The following is a 15,589-nucleotide window of genomic DNA, read 5'->3' as shown; positions in this document are numbered from 1 at the left end:
GAAGATTCAGTAGATAGTGGGGAATATTTTAACCCTATTAGTATTTGGATGTTTAGCTACGGTGATCTTAGATCCAAAAAGAAAAATGAAACAGAGAGAGAGAAACAACAAAAAGAGAAAAAAAGACAAAAAAATTTAAAAATTTTTAAAAATCGTAATTACTGCTCTTTTTTTTAAAAAAAAATCACAAAATAGAAAACCATGTGGCTCAATTGCACGCCGCGTGAAAAATCTAGTTCGCTGGAGCCATGTGGAACCTTCTTCTGAAGGCCTGGCTTCTTCTGCCTGGGTGGGAGGAGCAGAGCGATAATTAACAAGATATAAGGTGGAGCTGAGAGCCAGAGAAAAACTGTGCCTTTTTTAAAAAGTGTAAAAAGGAAAAATTACCAAAAAAAAAGGGAAGACAGAAGCAGGGAGAGACAGGAACCGAGACACAGAGACAGAGATAGAAGACTGGGGGTGTGGGGGTGGGGGAGAGGGCTTCCTACCGCTAGCTAGTTTGTTGGAGGCTGAATTATCAGTAGGAAATCTTCATTCCCTGAAAAATCTAGTTCACTGGAGCCATATGGAACCTTCTTCTGAAAGCCCGGCTTCTTCTGCCAATTCATTCAACTTTTAAAGCTTTTGGTTGTACCACACATGATCAGACACTTTCGTGGAGTATTGGGTCCTTTCTGTTGAACCCAAATACTGGTACCAGACATTGCAGTTTTCAGTGCATCTCATTAATTTGCTGAGCATGCTTCTCAGATGGAATGGTTTCACTGGGATTCAGTGAGCATACTGGATCAGACCCCACCAAACAGTGACCATGACCTTTTTTGGTGTAAGTTTGGCTTTGGAAAGTGCTTTGAAGCTTCTTCTCGATCAACCACTGACTTGATCATTGCCAATTGTGGCATAAGATCCACTTTTCATCACATGTTACAATCCAATAGAGAAATGGTTCATTGCTATGGCATAAAATAAAAGAAAATGACACCGCAATACTACATTTCTTTTCTTGATCAGCTCATGAAGTACCCATTTACTGAGCTTTTTCACCTTTCCAATTTGCTTCAAAGGCCACATAATCATAGAATGGTTGATGCTGAGTTTTTCAGCAATTCCTTGTGTAGTTGTAAGAGGATCAGCTTTGATGATTGCTCTCAATTTGTCGCTGTTAACATCCGATGGCTAGCCACTATGCTTCTTTTTTTTATTTTATTTACTTATTTTTATTTTTTTATTCAATCACATTATTTAGCTTACAAAGTGAACATTTCAATATGTGAACATTTCTCCCTAGTCCAGTTGATCAAAATATCTTCAACAGATAACACCACACCTCCCTGTCCCATCAATTCTCTGCCTCTATATCCCTCCTCCAAATGTCCTTACCCAGGCCCCACTCCTCCACACACCCAACATCTGACATTCACACCCATCTCTTGTGTTTGTACATCCTTTAGTCAATCGTTTTCAGTCACAGAGTGTGGACATTCGGTATATATTTAGTGGGGACATACAATGTCTCTCCTTCATAGCTTGGCTTGCTTCATTCAGTAGTAAATCTTACATATTCTTCCACTTTGTCAAAAGCGAGGGTTTTGGTTTTTTTAATAGATGAATACTATTCCATAGAGAATATGTGCCACAGTTTTTCAATCCATTCATCTGTACAGGGGCATTTGGGTTGGTTCCATGTCTTAGCAATCATGAATAGTGCCGCAATAAAAATCTATGTGCAAGCACTTTTCTGATGAAGAATTCTTCTGTCCTTTGGATAGATACCAAGGAGTGGGACTGCCAGATCAAATGGTAATTCTATTTGTAGATTTTTGAGGGATCTCTAAATTATTCTCCACAGTGGCTGGACTAATTTACATTCCCACCAGCAGTGTAAAAGAGTTCCCTTTTCAACATACTCCTGCCAACAACAGTACAAAGAAGGTGAATGGGGAAAAGTGTATCGGACTGAAGAAATGACACGAATTGATAACTAGAATTTAAAGGAAAGATTTAGAGATGGTAAGAAAAAGGTAATATAAGAAATGCTGTAAGTATATACTTGCTTTTCTCTTCTCAGCTTCTTTAAAAGGTAATATTATATAATGTAATAATACAATAATTTAAATAAATAAATATTTATCACACAACATGTACTTAAGCAATAAAATCATTGAATACTTATGGTGAGTAAGGCTTCAGAAATTGTGTAATACCATTTCCTCATTTAACAAATGAATAAATTAAGATCCAGTGGATTTTCCAAAGTAATATAAACTTTCACCATAGTGTCTCAATTCCCTGTGTCTCTTATGTATTCAACAAATTTAACACTGCTATGTTCCAAGTACTTTTACATCATTAGATGAAAGAGAAAATGGGAAGTTTACATTTAATCAGGATAAGAATACCTTGAGGCTCTTTACTGGTGTAAAAATGTTGCTCAAATTTATTTATTTATTTATTTTTTAGTGTAGAATGGAAAAGACCACAAGATCAAGCAATTGGTCATATATGCAGGTAAAATTACTTTCCAAATTAAAATTCTGCTAATTATTACTATTTGTTTGGAATAACAAACTATTGTGCATTTAATTCAGTGACTCGGATACTACCTGAATTCTAGGACATTTTTTCTTCCACAATATCTCCTGTGTAATTATACAGGCCTCCTTTAATTATCAACATATATTTGCTCATACTTTATCATCACTGTCGTACTATAAACAATCATACCTTTTATGTATTTATTTATTTTAAAGTTTTTGCTATAGGGTGCTTGCGCTCACCAGAGAGAGACAGAGAGAGATCGTGAGAGAGAAAGTAGGAAGTCATCCCCCAAGAGGGATGGTCATGCCCCCGTCCCTTCTTCTCCATTTTCCTCCTGAGATTCTATGCATATATGCACATGTGCCTGCTGTGATTTTCAAGCAACCAGGTTTAGGACTTGAGCTACAGTCAGTCATGTGGGAATCCAGCCCCTTAACCACCACGCCACCTGCTGTACCCAACAACTGTAACTTTTTAAAAAAATGTTACTTATGTACATTTCCTCAATAGATATCACTTACACATTCCTACAAATGTGTAGATCATTCTTGTCTTGTTATAGATCCAACAATTTCCTGTCCGTCCGCATTGATTATCATCCCGAAAGATACAAGAAGATTCTATTGTCATTTTAAAAATGGATGGCGCAGGCATAGTCCCTATAAAAAAATGCAGAGATTGTTCATTCTTCATGAAAGCATCACTCTAAACACACCATTTCAATTATCTAGTAATTTATTTATAAATGAAATTGTTCACCACGGAAAACTCTGTGTTTTCCAAAGATGTCTTATGCTTGTTTGTATAGAACATTTACATTTGTTTTTTTTTTTTTAAGAATACTATATATTTGGTTATTTAGATGGCGTCTTACATTTTTTGTTGATTTTTGCATGAGAAATTTGGAAGAAAATATTTAAAACAGAGATACTAAATATTGATTTTGTAAACCTCATGTGCCTTCAAAGATCTCTGTGAAATTGTCAGTGACTGAAAAATGAGTTATGCAGGGTCTTCAGTGTATGGAAAATGCATATTATAAAAAAAAAAGCTATGCTTAGATTTCAAAAATATTTTGCGCCAAAATAAACTCATTCTTTAATTCCATTTTCCATTACTTTCTGAAGTTCCTTCGTGTGTGTATGTGTGTGTGTGTGTGCATGTGTGTGTGTATGTGTGTGTCTATAATTTCTCAACCACATAATCATAGAATGGTTGATGCTGAGTTTTTCAGCAATTCCTTGTGTAGTTGTAAGAGGATCAGCTTTGATGATTGCTCTCAATTTGTCGCTGTTAACATCCGATGGCTAGCCACTATGCTTCTTTTTTTTATTTTATTTACTTATTTTTATTTTTTTATTCAATCACATTATTTAGCTTACAAAGTGAACATTTCAATATGTGAACATTTCTCCCTAGTCCAGTTGATCAAAATATCTTCAACAGATAACACCACACCTCCCTGTCCCATCAATTCTCTGCCTCTATATCCCTCCTCCAAATGTCCTTACCCAGGCCCCACTCCTCCACACACCCAACATCTGACATTCACACCCATCTCTTGTGTTTGTACATCCTTTAGTCAATCGTTTTCAGTCACAGAGTGTGGACATTCGGTATATATTTAGTGGGGACATACAATGTCTCTCCTTCATAGCTTGGCTTGCTTCATTCAGTAGTAAATCTTACATATTCTTCCACTTTGTCAAAAGCGAGGGTTTTGGTTTTTTTAATAGATGAATACTATTCCATAGAGAATATGTGCCACAGTTTTTCAATCCATTCATCTGTACAGGGGCATTTGGGTTGGTTCCATGTCTTAGCAATCATGAATAGTGCCGCAATAAAAATCTATGTGCAAGCACTTTTCTGATGAAGAATTCTTCTGTCCTTTGGATAGATACCAAGGAGTGGGACTGCCAGATCAAATGGTAATTCTATTTGTAGATTTTTGAGGGATCTCTAAATTATTCTCCACAGTGGCTGGACTAATTTACATTCCCACCAGCAGTGTAAAAGAGTTCCCTTTTCAACATACTCCTGCCAACAACAGTACAAAGAAGGTGAATGGGGAAAAGTGTATCGGACTGAAGAAATGACACGAATTGATAACTAGAATTTAAAGGAAAGATTTAGAGATGGTAAGAAAAAGGTAATATAAGAAATGCTGTAAGTATATACTTGCTTTTCTCTTCTCAGCTTCTTTAAAAGGTAATATTATATAATGTAATAATACAATAATTTAAATAAATAAATATTTATCACACAACATGTACTTAAGCAATAAAATCATTGAATACTTATGGTGAGTAAGGCTTCAGAAATTGTGTAATACCATTTCCTCATTTAACAAATGAATAAATTAAGATCCAGTGGATTTTCCAAAGTAATATAAACTTTCACCATAGTGTCTCAATTCCCTGTGTCTCTTATGTATTCAACAAATTTAACACTGCTATGTTCCAAGTACTTTTACATCATTAGATGAAAGAGAAAATGGGAAGTTTACATTTAATCAGGATAAGAATACCTTGAGGCTCTTTACTGGTGTAAAAATGTTGCTCAAATTTATTTATTTATTTATTTTTTAGTGTAGAATGGAAAAGACCACAAGATCAAGCAATTGGTCATATATGCAGGTAAAATTACTTTCCAAATTAAAATTCTGCTAATTATTACTATTTGTTTGGAATAACAAACTATTGTGCATTTAATTCAGTGACTCGGATACTACCTGAATTCTAGGACATTTTTTCTTCCACAATATCTCCTGTGTAATTATACAGGCCTCCTTTAATTATCAACATATATTTGCTCATACTTTATCATCACTGTCGTACTATAAACAATCATACCTTTTATGTATTTATTTATTTTAAAGTTTTTGCTATAGGGTGCTTGCGCTCACCAGAGAGAGACAGAGAGAGATCGTGAGAGAGAAAGTAGGAAGTCATCCCCCAAGAGGGATGGTCATGCCCCCGTTGTCCCTTCTTCATTTTCCTCCTGAGATTCTATGCATATATGCACATGTGCCTGCTGTGATTTTCAAGCAACCAGGTTTAGGACTTGAGCTACAGTCAGTCATGTGGGAATCCAGCCCCTTAACCACCACGCCACCTGCTGTACCCAACAACTGTAACTTTTTAAAAAAATGTTACTTATGTACATTTCCTCAATAGATATCACTTACACATTCCTACAAATGTGTAGATCATTCTTGTCTTGTTATAGATCCAACAATTTCCTGTCCGTCCGCATTGATTATCATCCCGAAAGATACAAGAAGATTCTATTGTCATTTTAAAAATGGATGGCGCAGGCATAGTCCCTATAAAAAAATGCAGAGATTGTTCATTCTTCATGAAAGCATCACTCTAAACACACCATTTCAATTATCTAGTAATTTATTTATAAATGAAATTGTTCACCACGGAAAACTCTGTGTTTTCCAAAGATGTCTTATGCTTGTTTGTATAGAACATTTACATTTGTTTTTTTTTTTTTAAGAATACTATATATTTGGTTATTTAGATGGCGTCTTACATTTTTTGTTGATTTTTGCATGAGAAATTTGGAAGAAAATATTTAAAACAGAGATACTAAATATTGATTTTGTAAACCTCATGTGCCTTCAAAGATCTCTGTGAAATTGTCAGTGACTGAAAAATGAGTTATGCAGGGTCTTCAGTGTATGGAAAATGCATATTATAAAAAAAAAAGCTATGCTTAGATTTCAAAAATATTTTGCGCCAAAATAAACTCATTCTTTAATTCCATTTTCCATTACTTTCTGAAGTTCCTTCGTGTGTGTATGTGTGTGTGTGTGTGCATGTGTGTGTGTATGTGTGTGTCTATAATTTCTCAAGATATTGAGAAAAATAACTGAAAATGCAATGTTTTGGTGTGTGCGTAGTAATCTTAGATTCAGATGACGTCAGATACAGAGAACTGTCTTTACTGCCTGAGGAAAATGTCTGTATACGTTCAGAGAGAGCGTCTCCTCAGGGAGCATGTCACTTTCAGCTCAGAGTGAATGAACGAGTTTTCAGAATTAAAATCATTAATGGTTTACGAATCTCCTTAGGAAATGATCAGGGCCCTCTTTCTGGCCTCACAGCTCTTGCTTTCTGTCTGCAGCCAATACCTTGATTTCTGCAGTTGGTGAATGATGGCATTCTTTCTAGAGCTGCTCAAGGTAAAAACCTAGGCCTACTATTCCCTTTTCCCATTTCTCACCATCTTTTCCCAACCCATCACTTGTCTTTGTAACACTAACTCCAAACTTATCTTGGCTGTGTTGACTTATATCTTCGCTACGACCCCAGAAGCCAATCTAACATGACTGTTAGGAGCACCGCAAAAGCCTCCCTATTCTTTTTCTCCATTTTTATCTGCTGTAAGTATTTCTTAATAGTTAAAAGGCTAACTTTAGTTGCATATTTTGATTTCACTGTAGAATGATTTCTTTGATCTCCATCAGTGCCAACTCTTAGGTTTTTCTACATTTATAAAAAACAAAAACAAAAAACAAAAAAAACTTTTTAACTATGAGAGAGCTCATGTGCTTGCAAGAGAGATAGAGAAAGAGAGAGAGAAAGAGAGCGAGCATGAGAGAGAGAACACAAGGAAACATGCCCTAATAGAGGGTGGTCATACCACAATCTTTTCCCCTGCGCTTCTTCTTCCTATCAGGATTTGGAGCGTGCAAGCACATGCGCTGGAATGTTTTTCAAGCTACTAGGTTTAGATTCAAACTGCAGTTGACGATGAGGGATCTGACTCCTCATGCACTGTGCTTAATTACTGTGCTACAGGGATGGCTCAAACATTTCTGTATTATTTTTTTTAATCATATGCTTTTCAGTCTTCAGTCCAGTCCAATTTTGTTTCTGTTTTACTGATACACACACACATATATGCATTATATATTTATACACACACACACAGATACATATATATATATATATATACATAAATACATGTAAAATAATACCTGTTTTATATATGTGTACATAAAATATACATTTTTATGGAAGAGAGAGTACAGGAGGGGAAGAGAAAGAGAGTGTGCATGATAAGTATATTCAACAGCCTCTCCCTCTGCCTCAGGCCCCACATTCGGGAGGACTATAGGCACACGCCACAGTGCCTTGCCAGGAACTGAACCCAGACCTCTCATAGGGCCTCAGCTATGGTACAGGGGGCTCTCCCACCTGTGCCACCATCAGTGGACTACTTTGTAAATCATTTTAATAAAATTCTTGAATTAGGGATTCTAAATATAATAATAGTGAACATCTGAAATCTAGTTTTTGTTATTTAAAAAAGTCCAAAGAAAAGAGCACAATATTCTCAGAGAAATTATTTTGCTCTTTGGAACAAATAAATCATTTAATAATCAGATGTGGTATCTTTGTTGATGAAAATGTTTAACTAGTCTTGCTTAGAGACTTCTAAAACATACAAGCAATATCTAGTTTTTGTACTTATAACAAGTGTATTTTATCAGCTTACTAAACCACTTCTATGAGATATAAATATGCCACAGATCAAATAGATTGTTTTCTGATCAAATGTGATGCACGTTTGTATGACAGTTAAGAAGAGCTTTATGCTAGATATTCTCTCTTTACATAACTGCTTTGCAAAGATTCCCATCCACCTGTTTTGTGTCACTTAACTATTATTATTTGTAATTCTAAACATACATATGAAAAAGGAACAATTTTATATAACAAAAGATTGCCAAAAATCCATACCAAATATTCTCAGAATCACAAAAGTTATACCCAAGGCCACAGAATGTAGTTTGTTAGGAACAATCCTGAAAGCAAATAGCAATGATACATCATCAGCACATTATCATTAGCTATAGAGAATGTATCTACGTTCAAAGTTAATTTTGTCTACTACACTAGTTACACTAGGAATCCTTAGCAAATTTGACAGAGTTCATTTTGACCAATGGACAGGTGGCAGCTCCTCTCAATTCTTCACATTTACCAACCAATGGCAAAGCTCCTCATTCTTCATCAGTAGGGAGGATTTTATGGCCCAAGCCTCTGCTCCAGCCTCCTTTCTCTTTGCTAAAAGTCACTCAGCCCTAGCTTTCACATTCATGTTTCTTCATTCTCTCATGTACACCACTTTGCTTCTGTAAAATCTGTCTCCACTGTTTTCTACCTAGTTCTCAGCCCTGGAAGTTTGGCTTAAATGGACTATATCCGTAGGCTATCTTCCCTTGTAACTTCTTTTTTTGGGGGGTGGGGGGGTGGAGAGGTTTTTGCTATAGGGCGTATGCGCTTACCAGAAAGAGACAGAGAGACAGAAAGCGAGAAATCACCACCCCAGGAGGGATAGCCATGCCTCAATCCCTTCTCCTCCATTCTCCTCTCAGGATCTTGGGCATGCACACACACGCACCCAGAGTGAATTTAAGCCACCGAGTCTGAGACTCAAATCACGGTTGACTACATGGGAGTTCAGCGACATAGCCATTACGCTAACTGCTGGTCCCCTTCCCTTGTAACTCCTGACCAGGTGCTGCCAATGGTGTTTTCTGAGTGAGGGAGAAAAGTGAGATCAAGGCCTTCATTCCAAGGCTCCTCTCCTGAAATTACCTTAGGCTTCCTGGATTCATAGAGAAGGTAGTTTTCTCTACAGATCCCTCTCATTCCCATTCCTTCTCTCTCTTTGGACCTGCAGTGGTGACATACCAGGGGTAGACTGTGCTAATCCCTGGGATTCTTTACACTTGTCCACACTTTAAATAGCCACTTTATGACAGATTAATTAAATTGTCTTAAGTTGAGGGTGCCATCTCTTTCCTGTTAAACTTAATGAACTTTACACTCACTATTTAAACGCTAAAATAAATGAAAAATTATTTTCCCAAATATAAAGAAAGAGAATCTCTGTATTTTCTAATGATCCAACTAAGTTGTTAATTGAAAAAAGAAAAATAACATGTAGCAACACATACTAGTAGTTTGGAAAATAAATTTAAAATGTGGGGCCAGCACTGTGGCCTGGTGGTAAAAACACCCAGATTCCACAAGGCCGACTGTGCAGTTCGAATTCTGGAGCAGGAAGTTTGCACACAGTTGCATGGTTCATATATGCCCAAAATCCTGAAAAGAAAGAAATGAAGAAGAAGGGAATGCAACATGACCATTCCCCATGAAAAGTGCTTCCTCCTCTCTCTCTCTGTCTCTCTTTGGTGAGCACATTAGACCTGAGTTATTGTGCAGAATAAAATATAATAGAATAAGATATTACTGATAAATCTGAGATATTTTACCTGACAAATAATAATTGTTCTATCAACTTAAAAAGTTTTCTCAAAATATTTGTATTTATGGCCAACCTCATGACCTGGCAGTTAAAAGAGCCAGATCCCACATGGCTGACTATGCAGTCAGTCTTGGATCCACTGGAGTCAATACATGCTGGGCACAAGTTGAGTCTGCGTGTGTGTTTATGCACATGTGCAAAATCTTGAAGGGAGAAATGGAGGAAAAAATTGATGACTTAAACCTTTTGAGACTCTTGAAAATAATTACCAACGTATTCTTTTACTATGAGGAAAATGAATATTAAGTATCAATAGATTTTATGTATTCAGAGCACATGCTTATCAAATGTCAGATCTACATATAATAATAATATATTTAGGTGCTGAAATTCTGAAAGTTATGTTCTTTATTGAGGATACTGATTTTTCTTTTGTCTTTATTTATTTATATTTTTTTGGAGAAATTTTCACTATAGGGCGCGTGCGCTCGCCAGACAGACAGAGAGAGACATAGAGACAGAAAGCGAGAAATCACCCCCCGGGGGGATGGTCACGCCACAATCCCTTCTCCTCCATTCTCCTCTCGGGATCTTGGGCGCACATGCACACGCGACCAGTGTGAGTTTTAAGCCACTGGGTCTGGGACGCGAACCACGGTCAACTATGTGGGAGTCCAGTGACATAGCCATTATGCTAACTGCTGGTTCTCTGATTTTTCTTATAGTCTAATTGACTCACATAAAAGTAAACAGTCAATTAATACCTACGGTCAATGAATTATTGTAATCATATCAGTACTATAAATAATACTTTTCTTATATCTGATTTTCTATATGTGTTAAATGAAGTAAATACATTTATTTTTAAGTGAAAGTTAAATTTATATGTGATCTACCTACTTTATGCAAATTATTTTTTTAAACAAACTATTCATCAAGGTCGACCATGTAAAATTTTCTCTTCACTTGCTATCATAAGACACAGAGAAAATTATTATATTCTGAAATCTTCCTGAAATTATTTTTCTTAATACAAAATGGATAAGAATTATGAATAATGTATACATACCGTAAAATAGCCAGAGTGACTGGTACACCAGAGAAGCCAGTGAATACAATTGTAGAAAAGATAAAAGCAATGAACAAAGGTAATTTATAGCACTTTGCATCACATTTCCCAGCTCGGGCATCAATAAAATCACCATCTTCATCTGCAGTAACTAATCCCTCTTTAACGCAAGAGCAATTGTAGTATGTCTATGAATATTCAACATAGAAAACATTTTTTAGAAATTTTGACATAGAATAAAAACTTATTGCAAAATAAAAATTAAATTAATCACTACAAGTAGACTGACCAGTTTTGCTTTTTTGGGTTTTTTTGTTTGTTTGTTTTTTGTTTTTCGTTTTTAGAGTTTTTTGCTATAGGGCATGTGTGCTCGCCAGAAAGACAGAGAGACAGAAAGCAAGAAATCACCCCCCCACCACCCCAGCGGGGGATGGCCATGCCGCAATCTTTTCTTCTCCATTCTCCTCTTGGGATCTTGGGCATGCATGCACATGAGCCCGGCATGAGTTTAAGTCACCGGGTCCAGGACTCAAACTGTGGTCGACCACATGGAAGTCCAGCAACATAGCCATTACACCAACTGCTGGTCCCAAGACTGACCAGTTTTATAAATAAATATCCTTACATTAAACCTGAATTATTATGAAGAATAAAATAAAATAGAATAAAATATTACTGATAAATCTGAGATGTTTTATCTGACAAATAATAATTGTTCTGTTAACATAAAAAGTTTTCTCAAAATATTTATATTTAGGGCCACCCCATGACCTGGTGGTTAAAGGAGCTAGATCCCACATGGTTGACTATGTAGTCTGAGTTCTGTCCACAGCAGCTTGGAAAACATGCTAGGCATGTGCATATATGTCCCAAATCCCAACAGGATATAGAAATGGAGGAGGAGAGATTGTGGCTTGACCAGGCTCTATGGAAGGTGCTTCCTTTCACTCTTTCTTTCACTGTGTCTCTCTATGGCAAATTTAAAAAAAAAAAAAGAAGAAGAAAGGATAAGAAGGAGGAGGGAAGAAGACAGAGGAAGAAGAGAAGGGGAGAAGAAGAAGGAAGAGGCTACTGTGACTACCATAGAAGAATAAGAGAGTTTATTTCATAATAATTGTTGACTAGGTATATAAATTCAGAGCAATTAAGGATAATGTAATGTATAACATGGAATTTTACATGGGATTTGAAATCTAGAGAGTTATATCCAACTGTTGAAAGGTTTTCAACCATACTGAAAAGATAAGACTATTTTATATTCAGTGATCAAAGCCATTGCCTATTAAGCACAGCAGACATAGTGCCGAGTGCCAGCAATACTTTCAGGACCTCTTAAAAACATATTATTTTTTGTCTTTTAAAATCAAAGAAAAATTAATAAAAAACTATATGACAATATATCAGCCCGGATCATATTTTCATTTTAATACATTTATAAATAAAATAAATCATGCTGGACTTCCACATGGCCAACTACAGTTCAAGTCTCAAACCTGGCAGCTTGCTATCTCACTTTCTTTCTCTCTCTCTCTCTGTTCCTCTCTAGTCAAATTAAAATAAATGAATAAATAAAGTTAAATAAAATAATTTCTTTAAAAAAATTAGGAAATTTTGGAAATAAGAGGGAAACTTTGTGTACCTAAAGTATACTAAAGAGAAGTACATAAGCATTCAATCCCAGAAGTCTACCCCCAAATAAGAAAAAATAAGGACCTCACCAAATGTCTATGAAACAATATAGAGACTCAAGAAAGAGGAGAAAATCAGGAAGTATATCTCCCCCCACAAAAAGAAAAAAAAAAAAAAACGCAGCAATTCCTCACCAACAATAAAAATAACATAAGAATCACAGAAATAGAATTCAGAGTATTCATTCTAACAAAACCCAAAACCCAATGAGGTACAAGAGAAAACAGACAACCATGTCCAGAAGATTAGAAAGTTATTTTATGACATGAAGGAGGAATTTCATAAAGAGAAAGACACCCTAGAAAAGGATCAAACCGAACTTCCAGAGATGAAGAACATAGTGCAAGAAATCAAAATCTCCCTTGAAAGCATCAAGAGCAAATTGGACCACACAGAAGAAAGAATCTTGCATCAGGAAAAAAAGACTTGACTTAGTCCAAACCATAAAAAAGAATGAAAAAATAGGGTCAGTAGGTATTGTGGTGGTTAAAGCACTGGACTACTACACAGCCTACCATGATTCAAGTCCCAGACTTAGCAGCTTACTTTATCATTTTCTCTCTCTCATAACCACACATACCTTGTAGCAAATTTTAAAAATAATAATAATTAAAATTAAATAATTCATTTTTAAAAAGGAATGAAAAAGTAACTCACCAAAATTAGGATAACATATGGCAAATATTAGACACCATTAAACTCCCAAATATTCATATAATGGGAATTCCAGAAGGTGATGAAGCTGGTTAAGACATAGAAAACCTCTCTTGGAAAATACTACGTGAAAACTTCCCAAATCTAGAGAAATATAAAGATATGAAATCCAGGAAACAAAGTACACCAGATAGAGTCAACACAAAATGATCCTCTCCATGGCACATCATACTCAGACTGGGTAAAAATCAAAGACAAAGATGAGATTCTAAAAATGGCAGGAGAGAAGTATCAGGTTATGTACAAAAGCTATCCTCAGGCTAACAGCAAATCTCTCAGCTGAAATGATGGGGGCAAAAAAAAAAAAAAGAATGGGAAGACATGTTCAAAAGTCTAAAAGAAAAGTAATTCCAACCAAGAATACTCTACCTGGCAATATTATCCTTCAAATGGGAAGAAGAAATAAAAACATCCTCAGATAAACAAAAACCCAAGAATGTATGAAAGCAAGGCCAGCTTTTCAAGAAGTACTGAAGGGAGTATTATATCAGGAAAACTAAAAAGAGACAAATAGAAATAAGAGAACCAAAAAGCAACAAGAAAATGGCTAACAAAAGGATGGGGACACGTCCATAAATACCAATAATAATGTTGAATGTTAATGGACTAAATTCTCCAAATAAGACACAGACTGGCTAAATGGATTAAAACACAGGAGCTCTCTATATGCTGCCTACAAGAAACACACCTCTCTGATGAAGACAAACATAGACTGAAAGTAAAGGGCTGGAAAAAGATATTCCAAGGAAAAGTAACCCCCCCAAAAAAAGCTGGAATCACAATACTAATATCAGACTAAAAGACTTCAAGGTAAAAACTGTTGGAAGAGAAAAAGAAGGACACTATACAGTACCTAAAAGTGCAATTCCACCAAGATATAACAGTTATAAATATTTGTGTATCCAAAGCTAGAGTACCCAAATACATGAAAGAAAGATTGGTAGATCTAAAGACAGAGTGTGTGTGCTATCCACTTATTGTTGAGGATCTCAACACTCCACTATCTCCTCTGCACAGGTCATCAAGGAAAAAGAAAAGAGCTATAGGATTTAAATGAAATGAATTTCACAGACAGCTATAGAAAATTTCACTCAACAGCCAGAAAACATACATTTTTTTTTAGTCCCAAATGGAACACGTTCAAAGATTGACCAATGATGGGATCAGTAGTTGTCATAATGGCTATGTTGCTGGACTCGCACGTAGTTGACCGTGGTTCGAATCCCAGACCCAGTGACTTAAACTCACGCCAGGCACATGTCTGTGCATGCCCAAGATCCCGAGAGGAGAATAGAGGAGAAGGGATTGCAGCGTGGCCATCCCCCTGGGGGATGATTTGTCACTTTCTGTCTGTCAGTCTCTCTCTGTCTTTCTGGCAAGTGTATGCACCCTATAGAAATAATCTCTCTCTCTCTCTAAAAAAAAACCAAACCCTCTCAAAAAAAAAAAAAAATGACCAAATGATCAGACACAAAACAACCCATTACAAATTCAAGTGTATGGAAACTATATCCAGTATCTTTTCTGATCACAAGGAAATTAAACTTCAAATAGATTACAGAAAGAACCCTAAAAATATATATATATATATAAATACATGGATATTAAACAACCTGCTCTTCAATGAGATCACAACCACTGAAGAAATTAAGACTGAAATCAAAAGATCCATTGAAACCAATGATAATAAGCAAATATCCATAACTAATGGAAAACATAAGAAACAGTCACAAGAATGTAATTCACAGCAATTAGTACTCACTAGAAAAAAACAAGAAGGTAGCAGATAGACAACATCTCAAGGATCTGGAAAAACAACAAAAGAACCCTCAAAATACTAGTAGGAAAGAAATAATAAAGACTAGAGCAGAAGTGAAATAAAGAATAAAAGAACTATAGAGAAATAAATGAAACCAAAAGCTAATTCTTTCAGGAGATAAATAACATTGGCACACCATTAACTAGACTAATCAAAAAGAACACAGAGAGGAACACGATCAATAAAATCAGCAACCAAACAGGTGATATATAACAACAGAAGTAACAGAAATAAAAAAGATCATGAGAAAAGAATATCAGCGACCAAATGCCAAAATAGCAAAAAACCCTAGATGAGATGGACACATTTCTGGACACACATAATCTATCAAGATTGAATTAGGGACTGGCAGGAGGCGTGGAGGTTGGGAGCACTGGGTACATGGCTGGCTGTGGTTAGAGTTCCAGACCTGGGGGCTTGCTTTCTCACTTTCTCTTTCTCTCCCCCTCCCTCCCTCTCCTACTCTC

At 35.9% G+C, this 15,589-nt stretch overlaps 1 protein-coding gene and 1 long non-coding RNA gene across 3 annotated transcripts in view; both read right to left on the bottom strand.

Annotated features, from left to right (window-relative positions):
* Positions 1-3,196, bottom strand: part of LOC106735284 (uncharacterized) — a 9,858-nt gene extending 6,662 nt beyond the window's left edge. For both annotated transcript variants that reach the window (XR_001370653.2, XR_003549596.1), the window contains exon 1: positions 3,060-3,196. This is a non-coding gene — a long non-coding RNA (uncharacterized LOC106735284). The remainder of the gene's footprint in view (positions 1-3,059) is intronic.
* Positions 3,197-5,720: 2,524 nt separating this feature from the next.
* SLCO6A1 (solute carrier organic anion transporter family member 6A1) overlaps positions 5,721-15,589 on the bottom strand; it is a 68,223-nt gene continuing 58,354 nt past the window's right edge. The window contains exons 10-12 of the mRNA XM_014587813.2: positions 10,901-11,088; positions 8,298-8,362; positions 5,721-5,866 (exon numbers count right to left, since the gene is read on the bottom strand). Of these exons, the coding sequence (XP_014443299.1) occupies positions 5,721-5,866; positions 8,298-8,362; positions 10,901-11,088 (399 nt within the window). The remainder of the gene's footprint in view (positions 5,867-8,297; positions 8,363-10,900; positions 11,089-15,589) is intronic.

Source organism: Tupaia chinensis, unplaced genomic scaffold (genome assembly GCF_000334495.1).
Source record: "Tupaia chinensis unplaced genomic scaffold, TupChi_1.0 Scaffold000002_1, whole genome shotgun sequence".
In the NCBI taxonomy this organism is placed as follows: domain Eukaryota; kingdom Metazoa; phylum Chordata; class Mammalia; order Scandentia; family Tupaiidae; genus Tupaia; species Tupaia belangeri.
Note: the sequence above shows the minus strand (reverse complement) of the source record. Positions and strands in the feature narration are given on the sequence as shown.